Source organism: Vombatus ursinus, unplaced genomic scaffold (assembly GCF_900497805.2).
Source record: "Vombatus ursinus unplaced genomic scaffold, bare-nosed wombat genome assembly UNPS02015175.1, whole genome shotgun sequence".
NCBI lineage: Eukaryota > Metazoa > Chordata > Mammalia > Diprotodontia > Vombatidae > Vombatus > Vombatus ursinus.
Genome location: NW_020954953.1, coordinates 8,326,351 through 8,337,991, shown reverse-complemented (window position 1 = coordinate 8,337,991; position 11,641 = coordinate 8,326,351). Strand labels below are relative to the sequence as shown.

General features: G+C 40.7%; 1 protein-coding gene across 3 annotated transcripts; it reads right to left on the bottom strand.

Moving 5' to 3' along the window:
• Positions 1 to 3,211: 3,211 nt before the first annotated feature.
• Positions 3,212 to 8,019, bottom strand: LOC114031404 (39S ribosomal protein L18, mitochondrial-like). Of its 3 annotated transcripts, XM_027846465.1 has the most exons (5): positions 7,970 to 8,019; positions 6,638 to 6,889; positions 4,708 to 4,894; positions 3,839 to 4,070; positions 3,216 to 3,416 (listed from the first exon to the last, which is right to left on the bottom strand). In XM_027846465.1, the coding sequence occupies exons 2-5, from the start codon at positions 6,720 to 6,722 to the stop codon at positions 3,345 to 3,347; spliced, it is 576 nt and encodes a 191-aa protein (XP_027702266.1). In that variant the 5' UTR covers positions 6,723 to 6,889; positions 7,970 to 8,019; the 3' UTR covers positions 3,216 to 3,344. The 3 variants fall into 3 exon arrangements, with proteins under 3 accessions (XP_027702268.1, XP_027702266.1, XP_027702267.1); XM_027846467.1 differs by lacking the exons at positions 6,638 to 6,889; positions 7,970 to 8,019 and adding an exon at positions 5,233 to 5,639 and having other exon boundaries at positions 3,212 to 3,412; positions 3,984 to 4,070; XM_027846466.1 differs by lacking the exons at positions 6,638 to 6,889; positions 7,970 to 8,019 and adding an exon at positions 5,233 to 5,486.
• Between the last annotated feature and the right edge of the window lie 3,622 nt (positions 8,020 to 11,641).

Sequence of the window (11,641 nt, the reverse complement as noted above, 5' to 3'; positions counted from 1 at the left end):
CAGGGGGAAGAGGGAAAGAAGGAAGAGGGGAGGAGAAAGAGGAAAGGAGGAGGGGGAGACTGGAAGACTGAAGGAGGGAGGAAGAGAGAAAGAAGGGAGAGGGGAGGAAGGAGAGGAGAAGGAGGAAGAGGAGAGGAAGAAGCAGGAGAAGGAGAGAGAGGGAAAGGAGGGGGAGACTGAAAGGGGGAGGGGGGAGAGGGAAAGAAGGGAGAGGGGAGAAAGAGGAAAGGAGGAGGGGGAGGGAAAGAGGAGGACAGGAGAAGAGAAAAGGGGGAAGAAGAGGGAGAAAAGAAGAGTAGGAGAAGGGAAGAGGAAGGGAAGAGGAGGGGAGAGGAAGGAAGGAAGGAGGGGAGGGAAAACAAAGGGGAGGAAGGGGAAGAGAAGTTGTCTTTGTGTGTCCTTTTGTCTGATCTTCAGCCTGAACCAGATCTGAAAGGGTCAATTCAGATACTGGATTCTGTAAACCACCATCCCTTTCCAAATTCTCCACCAGCCTCAACATTACAGCTATTTCTTTCCATGCCCAGTCTGCTGGAATAATTGGGAGTCACAAAGTAAATCTGAGTGTCTCCAGTCTCCTACTGTTTGTAACCCTAGTCCAGAGCCAATACTTTCCCAACATGCTCTCATCCTATTTGAGGCTTGTCCATGAACTTCTTTTAACAGCGTACTATTGCTCTGCTTATAACCTTTTTCCATCAAATCTATCCTAGCCCAGCAGCTGGAAGCTTTAATGTCTCATTTTGAACACATCCCCTTGCTTTCCTCGTCAGGTTACAGTGCTTCCTAATTGCTTGCTATATAATCAAATCAAGATTCCTAGTATGTGCCTCAGTGCTATTCTAATGAGGACAAAGAAATAATTATAGAGTGTAGCCTGAGATATTAGACAAGTCAAGACTGGGAATTAAACCTGGGTTTTCTACTTATCTTTGTGTCAACCCAGCAACCTCTTTAGGCCTGTTTCCTCTTCCATAAAATGAGGGTCTTAGACAAGAGGAGAGGCAGCAAGGTACACAGCTCAGAAGGCCTGAGCTCAAGTGCTTCCGACCTTACTAGCTCTGTGATCCTGGGAAAGGCATTAAACCTCCCTTGTACGTCAGCTAACTCATCTGTAAAATAGAATTCAGTGGTCTCTAAGGCATCTTCCAGCTCTAAATCTTTCTAGACTCTGAAAGGGGGGGTGGGCAGAATCCACTAGGATGTTAGGTTTTTAAAGCCTTTCATTACTTAGCCCCTTAGTATCTTTACACTCTTCTCACATTCTACTACTCTTCATGTACTACAATTCAGTGCCTCTGGCCTCTTGACTGTTGCTATCATTAGACTCTCTCCATCTCCCAGTTCCAGTCCTTTTCACTGGCTGTCCCCCATCTGGGAATGCTCTCCCTCCTCACCAGTCTCCTGACTTCCCTCAAGTCTCTGCTAAGATCTCGCCTCCTACAGGAAGCTTTTCCTAAATTCCCTTAGTGATAGTGTCTTCCCTCTGAGATTAACATTCATCTACCATATATACATCTTGTCTGTACATCAGTTTGCCTTCCACTTTAGACTATGAGAGCCTTGCAGTGGAGGACATGTTTTTCTTTCTTTGTATCCTTAGTGCTTAGCTGTGTCTGGCACATAGTAGGTACTTAATAAATGCTTGTTAACTGACTAGAATCTACTTGGAAGATAAGATCACCCCCACTGAGCTTAACTAGCAATTAACATTAAACTAGCCAGTAATGGAGAGTTCAACAATTCCCTTCACCTTGCTTTCCTAAAATTCGAGGTCAGAGGAATAGTGGAGACCAGAATGGGGAAAGCAGTGTCCTGTGGACCTGGAGTCATGAAGAGAGGTTCAAATTCCCCCAACTTACTAGTTGTATGACCCTAAGCAAATCACAGTCTCTATGAATTTGTTTCCTCAGCAGTAAAATGAGGATAATAATACCTACCTCACAGGGTTGCTGTGAGGATCAAATTAGATTATGTATAAAATGTATGTGTATACATATAAAAAATAGAAATGTATAAAATATATAATAATGTATAGATAAGCACTCTGTGGATCTTAAAGGTCTCTATAAATTTGAGCTATTTTTTTATTTTCCAAAGGAATTAGCAATAATAGACATTAATGAATCCTCCCCATGCAGCTTAGGTAGTTAAGTGGTCCAGGGAAGAGTGCTAGGCCTGAAGGCAGGAAGACCTGAGTTTGAATCTGACCTGACACTAGTTTTGTGCCCATAATCAAGATTTAACTTCTGTCTGCCTCCGTTTCCTCAACTGTAAAGTGAGGATAACTATAGTACCTCCCTCTCAGGGTTGTTGAGAGGACCAAATGAGATATTTGTAAAGTACTTAAAAGCCTGGCACATAGCAGGCACTTAATAAATGCTTGTTTCGTTCCTCCCTTATTCTTTCCTTTATCACTTTAGGGAAGGAATAAGGCAAGGGGACTATTTCTAGTTAGAGTCACTAACATATTCAAATGGAGGAAAACCAGTGTCGTAATGATTCTATACAAGGCCTTTCATTATTTTCTCCCCAGTTTTTGGATCTAATCAACTGACATCATATCAAATCCAGTTTGGATTTGCCCAGCCAGGCAAACTTACTTTGTGACCCAACAGATGACTTCATCTTTCCTTCAGAAAATGCCTCTTCTCTGATCATATTCTTACCCTCTTTAAAAATGAGATTTCTTCCATAATTACTTTACCACCTCTAAGATCCAATCTTTTGAACATAGGATTCCCTCTACACTCCAGTCCATAGTGTTTGTACCTGTTTATTTTCTTTGTTTATGTTCCTAAATATTTTTTATTTCTTTCTCATCTCCCCCCACACTTAAGAGAAAACACCATACTACCAGTATCTTGGTATCAACCCCAGAATTTAGTATTAGTTGTACAATATTTAACATTAGTATATACCACTTGTGAAAAATATAAAATGTTTCACATAAATTCACATTTGATATTCACAAAAATTCTGATCTGGCAGGGTTATCATTCCCATATTAAAGATAAAGAACTAATTGACAAAAATGTCTTCAAAATATTTAACAATCTTCTAATATTTTTTAATCTGTGAATTACATTTAACTAATACTTTAAAATCAGCCAGATCTCATTCTTGAAAGAGAATGTGTGTGAAAAACAACTAAAATTAGAATCAGAGGAAAGCTAGATTTAGCTTTGATAAAATAGTCAGAAAAGAAAAAACCATTAAAAAACTGTCACATTTATTATACTGTAAAATACCAAGATGATTATCCCTCAAGTTCCTGTCTCTTGATAAAAGGGTTATCAGCTGATTTTTTAAATTAAAAGTCCAAAAGAAATTAAATTTCTCTTTTATTCATAGATTCTTCGGGGTTCCTGTAGCACCACCCCACCTTCTTTCATGGCATTCTGTAGTCGCTGTATCTGGTTTTCAGATAGGGAAAAAAAAATAGATTCAGTTAGCACTACGTAAGGTTCAAAAAGAAAATGACAGCATAAAGAAAATATATCTACCCATTATTGTCCCAAAAGAGAAAACACTTAAATAAAATAATACCAGCACTTGCAGTAATTTTTCCCATTACAAAGAGGAAACAATGTTATTTTTCAAGGAATATATAATTAGCACCTACTATGTATAAATTGGTCTTAATAATAATGGACTAACATAAGTGTGCCAAAGACCTTTAGTACCTTGATATATAAAAGACAAAGTACTTATCAAAGATAAATTCCGATGTCCCAAATACTGGGACTGCTGCAGGGAAAAGAATTCAACATACAGCTCCTCAACCGTATCCAAAAGGAATTCACTTCCATCTAAGCAACTTCAAAACTGAACATACCAATTCTGAGGATGATTCCCAAGAAGTGGGGTAGAAAACCATGAAGTTGATTCCAGCCTCCAGGCACCGCTGGGCCAGTACCCTTCCGATATTTTCACCGGCATTAACACTTCGAGTTCTGTAGAGGTGCTTCTTGATAGCCCATTCTCGGGTGGATGCTGAAACCACAACATCCCCATTATGATGCTCAATAAACGCTTCTATGTGGTGCTGGGTCCGCTGAACTCTCAACCTGGAGGAAGGAGGGAAAAGAAAGATGAGGTAATAAAATAAGCCGTTTAATTACAAACTCTAAATTTCATTTCAGACTCCCTAAAATATTTGACTTGATGGGCTGTTGTTTTAGGAATGATGTATATTGTCATTTATTGCAATAATGTTTGACTTAGATTTACTCTAAGGGAATCCCAGGATCATAGATTTGGAGCAGGAAGAATTATTTCAACTCAGAAATTTGTCATTACAGCCATAGATTTGGAAGAGACCTTGAAGATGATCTTGTGTGACGCCCTTCCTTTAACAGTTAAGAACAAAAAAGGATGCTCAGAGAGACTGACTTGTCTTTGGGCCTAACTAGAATTAAGCTGCTAAAGCAGGTCAAGATTACATTTTCCAGACTCTTATTTTCAGGCTGATGAATACAGAATGACAAGAAATCCTACTTCAGGCTCAGTGTCTTTCCGTACTGTCCCGTAACCGAGCAGATGCTCTCAGTAGGACAAGCAGAAAGAAATGGCAGGACAGGGTGAACGTTTCAAGCGAGCCTCCCGACGTCCCTCCGTCCGTCCGTCCTTCTTCACCCGCAGGCGCTTTGTGGCCACGGCCGCCCCCGTCCATGCTTCCCTCGGGCGCCCCCTGCCCAGGCTCACCTGTGCCAATAGGCCCGGCGCGGCCACACGGTGGCCCAACCCCGCTCCTTCCGGGCCAGGGCTAAGCGCTCCAGATTGTGGGGGTTCCGGTTGGTGAATTCCGGCGCGATCGCCTCATTTTCCTTCGTGTCCCCCTCGGGCGCCGGGGCCGGGTTGGGGCTGGTGGTGAGGGGCGCCAACCGAAACCCTGTAGGAAGCGGAACGAAGTGGGGGAAAGGAAGCAGGGGTAGCTAAAGGACCCGCGCACGTCCGCAGAACCCGGAGCTCCCCATCGCGGGGGCCGAGAAGAGCAATTAATGGTACTCGCCCTCCTCCTCCCTCCCGCAGCCTGCGGGCCTGGCTCCGAGCTTCAGAGGCAGGAGCGCGGAGGCGCTTAACTCCGCACCCGTGGTCCCCCAACCCCACCACCAGGGCTGCTGATTTCCCGGTGCTGCATGTTTATAAAGTTTAAAACGCGAGTCCAATGGGCCACTCCCGAGAGAGTTACCTCGGGGTCATTCTGAGGATCGAGGCCTCGGTTCTTACCAGGCTTCCTGCAAAGAGCCAATAGGTTCCGGCCCCACGGCCGCAGTGCCATCGTGCCGATGACCTCCGGAGAAGCGGCCTCCGCGATCTGCTTTACGTAGCTCAACGGAGCATCTGGTACTGCCTGGGCGCAGCCATGTTGGTTCAGGGCAAAGAGCCTTGGGAATAGGGCGCATGCTCATTACCCGAAATGAACGCGCGACACCGGCCAAAACAAAGATGGCTTCTTGCCATGAGCCAATCAAAAGCAACCCTCTGTTTCTTCTTGACTTTTAGGGATGTGTGACCCTGGGCAGGCAATTCGGCCAGCCTCTCAGTGTAAGAGACCGCAAGAGTGGATGAATGGTCAATGCTACACCAGAGTATCAAAGAGATACTTTACATAAGTCGATAAAATAATAACTTATCTAGAGAAACAAAAAATCAAGACTATCAAGGGAACTAATGAAAAAATGTAGGAATGAAGGCAGAATGGCATTTTCCAACTTCCAACTATGTTATAAAGCAGCGGTCATCAAAACTTTAAGATATTTGTTAAAAGATAAAGAAGACCTCCCTATATGACAAAAACTGCTAAGAAAACTAGAAAGCAACCTGGCAGAATCTAGGCTTACATCAGCTTCTGACCCCATCACAAATTCAAAATGGATACATTACAATATTAAAGGTCATACCATAAAAAAGTATAAGATAACCACAACATATACATCTCAAAGCTATATGTAGGAAATGTATTTTTAACTAATCAAGAGAAAGAGGCAATTACAAAAGAGGAAATCATTTTGATTACATTGGTCAATCAGTCAAGAGTCAATAAACATTGAACAAACACTGGCTTATAATAAATTATATGCACTGCTCTGTAGTAAGAGCTGGAGATACAAAGAAAGTCTAAAAACAGCATCTCCTCTCAGAGTTCACAGTCTAATGGGGGGGAACAATTTGTAAACAACTATGTACAAACTAGCTACATACAGGAGAAATTGGAGTTAATCAACAGAAAGCCACAGAACAATGGGCAGCAGCGAAGGCTTCCTGTAGAAGGTGGGACTTTAGTCAAGACCTGAAGGAAGCAAGGGAAGCCAGGAGGCTGAGATAGGAGGGGACAGAATTCCAGGCATGGAAGACCAGAGCTAGTAAAAATACCCAGAGGCAGTGTCTTGTTTGAGGGCCTGCTAGGAAAAAACGGAGCATGTGGTGGGGCATGTGTAAGACTGGAAAGCAGAAGGGGGCAAAGATTATAAAGGGCCTTTAATGAGAAGCAGAAGGTTTTATATCCAATCCTGGAGGAGACACGGAGCCACTGGACTTCACTGAGTAGGGAGATGACATGGTCAAATCTGTGCTTTAGGAAGATCACTTTGGCAGGAGGTCAATAAAAGCAAATCCATACGTGATACTGAACCTTTCTTTTCTGGGTCCTCAGCATCTCTATCTACTGAGGAGTTGGTGAGATGGTACCTCCAAACAGCCTGTAGCCAGATCTGCATCTTCACATGGATCAGCCTCCTGGATGACAGCTTTCCCAGCTAGGTGCAAACAGGGCTTATGGGGGAGATGGGAAAGAAGAAGGGTGGGACACAGCTATTCTTTGAGGTCTTGGTTTCAGGATCCTAGGCCCCTCCACTGAGATCAAACTGAATCTGTGGATTTGTTCCTTAAAAACACAGAAGGCAGAAATAGGAACAATGAGTAGAAGCTGTACAGGGGCAGATTTAGGCTTGACATAAAGAATAAACTTCCTAACAATTAGAGCTATCCAAAAGTAGAACGAGCTGACTTGGAGGATAATGGTTCTCACTATAAGTCTTCAAGCCATATATCCCTTATCCAAGATATCATAGAGGGGATTCTTGTTCAACTACAATTGGACTACAAATCTTCTTAAGTCCCTTCCAACCAAAGTAAACTACAAACTTTAACACAAGGAGACAAATGTGATGTTATAGGTATCAGAGACTTGGGGTGAAACCCCATCATGGAAATGGAATCACATTATATATTAAGAAGAATTATTCATGTGAAGAAATCCAGGAGTGAAAGCAGGGAAGCATGATGAAGAACACATGACTGAAGAACACCAAAGGTAAAAACAGACAGTTTTTAAGAGAAATTATTATGAAATAACCAATTATTGGGGAGATCCAGGGTTTTTCCCCCTTCCTATTTCCTCATTCTCTACTAGGTCAAACCAGCATTTGAAGAACATTGTTGTTAATAATATTAGATTAACTTTCTCCTCAGTCTTGTTCAGACCCCACCCAAGTGGGGAAGCCCATTGTATTCTATTCAGTCTCGAGGGAGGGGGTAGGAAGAGCCTTTGTCTAGATAGCTTATAGCTGGGGGTGGTCTGGGAGCAAAAGTGATCAGAATCACTCATTTGAATAGGCCCACCTCTCCCATTGTTAACCAACTGATTGATTCCTGGGTGTTGGGAACACCCATTCTTCCAAGGGTATATAAGCATCTAGAAACTGCCACAATGGTCTTTGGCATTTGAGAGTGCTACTGACCCCTTCTTCTTAATTATCTGCTAGCAATAATTAATAAAATGGTTAATTACCCAGAAATAATGTCTCTTAAGTTTTTTACAAGTCACATAAGCAGAGTGTAATAAATATTTGTTGAATACAGTTTACCTCATCAATCAACTAGATTTTTAAAAGATGTATACAAGTATCAAATTGTCAATGATAAAAATAAAAATGTTGGATTGTGGAAAGATTAGTATACTCACACTATTGTTGGAGCTGTGAATTGGTTCAAACTTTCTGGAAAACACTTTGGAACTATGATAGAAAAAGGTACTAAATTATTCATATCCTTTATCCTACAGGTACAACTATTGGGCATATATTATAAGGAAGTCAATGATAGAAACAAGAATCCTATAATATAACAAAATACTCATAGCAGCACTCTACGGAAGCAAAACAAAACAAAAACCTAGAAACAAAATGGGCACTGAACAAATTGCTGCATATCAGAGCATCATAGACTCAGATTTTGATCTGGAAGGAGCTTTAAGGTCATCTAGTCCAACCTTCTTGTTAAACAAATGAGGAAACAGAGGTTAAGTGACTTGACCAAGATCATATTAGGTATTAAGTGGAGGAGGCAGCATTTGAATACAACTCCTCTGACTCCAAATATAGTGCTTTTCCCACTGCCCTATATAATGGAATACGTGGTGGTTTATGTTCAGAAAAACCTGGGAAGACGTTGTAAATGATGCAAAAGAAGTTGTAGAACCACGAGACCAGTAAATATAGTACAATTATGTAAACCAGGATAACTGAGTCTAGGGAAATTTGGTGTGGTAGCAGAGTAAAAGATGGATGGGGAGTGGGGAATTAGGAAAGGCAATGAGAAATCCTGTTAACAATGATCAATTTGGAGGCCAAGCAAGAAGTAATAAGGGTAACCCACCAATACCACTATTAGATATTTCCTAAGATAATCAGTGAAAAAGGGAAAGAACCTATATGCTCTAAAATATTTATGGCCATTCTCTTTGGGGTGACAAAGAACTAGAGACTGAGGGATGCCCATCAATTGGGGGATGGCTGAACAAGTTGTGGTATATGATTGTGACAGAATACTATTGTGCTATGAGAAATGATAAGCAGGTTGGTTTTAGAAAAACACTGAAAGACTTGAACAAAATAACGCAGAGTGAAATGAGCAGAACCAATAGAACATTGTAATAGCAATATTGTTTGAACAGTAACAGTAATGACTAAGCTATTCTAAGAAATATTATCATTCAGCTCAGCTACAAATGACCTATGAAGGAAGATGTTATCTACCTCCAGAGAAAGAACTGATATACGGAAGTATGTATATATAAAAATAATGTTGGCCTTCCCTCATGTGGGGTTGGGAAGGAGGGAGGGAGACAACATGGAACTCAAAATGTAACCAAAAAAAAATTTTTTTTTTAAAACACAAGGGTTCTTTAAAAAAAAAAGGGATAAGGGCCTTATCTAGGGTGGTAGTCATGTGAATAAATAGAAGGGGGTAGATGCTGGAGATATTGTGGAAATAGAATCAATAAGATTTGGCATTGGATGTGAAGTGAGGGAAAGTTATGAACAAAGGTGACTGGGAGAATAGTGAAGCCTTCCACAAAAACAGAAAAGTTCAGAATAGGAGTGGGTCTTGGGGGAAAAAAGAGAATGATTTCTGTTTTAGATATGCTGAATTATGAGAAGCTTATAAGAACAGCCGTTTCAAAATGTCCACTAGGCAGTTGGTGATAAAACAGGAATTCAGTAGATACTACGGCTGAACTATATATGACTTTTAAAAATAAACTTTTGATATCTTTTGGGTTTGTATAACCTACATTTCCTATTATATTCTTTCCTTCTCCCCTTCGAAGAGTGCCATCCCTTATAACAAAGAAAAAGAGAAAAAAGTTCAGCAAAATTAACCAACATAGTGAAAAAGTCTGACATGTAATAATGTTCCATACACATAGTCCCCTATCTCTATAAAGAAAATAGGGAGGTATTTTCTTATATCTCTTCTTTGGGGCCAAGTTTGATCATTATAATATCATAATATTTGGTTTCAATTGTTTTTTCTTTCTACTTACAATGATGTCATTGTGTATATTCTTTTCTTGGTTCTGCTTGCTTCACTTTTAGTCAATTCATATATCTTTCCATGTTTCTCTAGTCATCATATTCATAGTTTCTTTCAACACAGCAAGATCCCATTATATCAGGGTACCATAATTTATTTAGCCTTTCTCCAATCAATAAGTATTTACTTTATTCAGGTTCTTTTCTGTTACCAAAAGCATTGATATAAACATTTTGGGGCCTTTTTAAAAAAAATCACTGACCTTTTTCTCCTCTTACCTGACTCTTCCTTCTTAATCTCCTTTGCTGAATCTTCATCTAAGCCTACCCCACCAACTATAGCTGTTCCCCAAGGCTCTGCCCTATGCCCTCTTTTATATTTTTCTTTTTTTCTTTTTATATTTTCTCTTTTTTTAATTTTATTTTCTCTTTTATATTATTTCACTTGGTGATTTTACCAGATCCTACGGATTCAATTATTATCTCAATTTTGGTGATTTTCAGATCTATTTATACTACTCTAATCTCTCTCCTGACCAATTGCTTAGAGGATGTCTCTAACTGGATGTTGCATAGACATCTTAAACTCAACATGTACAGAACTGAACTCATAATTTTCTTCTTCTCCTCCCTCCCCCGCCTTCCTATTTTCCCTGTCACTGCTGAGAGCACCATCATTCTCCCAGTCATCCAGGCTCACAACCTAGGAGTCATCCTTAATGACTCTTCACTCTCACTTATCTTCCATATATACAATTTCCAAAGTCTGTCGACTTTTATAACATTTATCATACATACAACCCCTTCTGTCCTCAGATACTGCCACCACCCTGGTGCAGGCTTTCATTTCCTCACATCTGAACTACTGCAATAGTCTGCTGCTTGGTCTGCTTGTCATAAACCTCTCTCTACTTCAGTCATCCTCCACTCAGCTGTCAGTGTGATTCCTAAAGTACAGTGTGACCAGGTGACCTCCCTACTCAAGAAAAGTCCAGTGGCTCCCTATTACCTCCAGGATCGAATGCTAAACCCTCTGCTTGGCACTTAAGGCCCTTTGTAACATTGCCCCTTCTACTTTTTCAGTCTTCTTACATCATTTACCCCACCATATGCCTTACATTTTGATTTCTGACATTGGCTTCCCAGCTCAAACAAGAAATTGCATCTCCCAATTCTGGGCATTTGTCCTCTCCTGTGCTTGGAATTCTCTTCCCTCTTCATCTCTGCCTCTTGGCTTCCCTGGCTTCCTTCAAGTCTCTACTAACATCCCATCTTCTGCAGGGAGCCTTAACTGTTCCCCGTAAATTCCAGTGCCTTCTCTCTGTTGATTATCTTCAATTTATCCTGTATATAGCTTGTTTGTATATAGTTGCCTGCATGCTGTCTACCCCTTTGGATTGTGAGCTCCTTTTTTTGACTTTCTTTGTATCTCCAGCTCTTAGCACTGCACCTGCCACATAGTAAGCACTTAATAAAGGCTGGTTGACTTGATTTGACATATGCCCAGCAGTAGGATTTCTGGGTCAAAGGCTGTGGCTATTATAGTCACTTTTTACTATGATTCCAGAGGATTAGGTGACTTCTGAGGTACATTATAATCCTAAAATTATCCAAAAGGTGAGATTGATGATCCCTGGTATAATTAAGAAGGGCTTTCTGGAAAAGATGATATTTGGCATTAGCTCTTAGAACAAGGACATCTTTATAAAGGATAAACTTTATACGCATCCCTATCCCCATCCCTCTAGCACTTCACACACAGGAAATCTTAAAATAATAGTATCTCCTTTAATCCAAGGATAAGAAATAAACGGGAGACT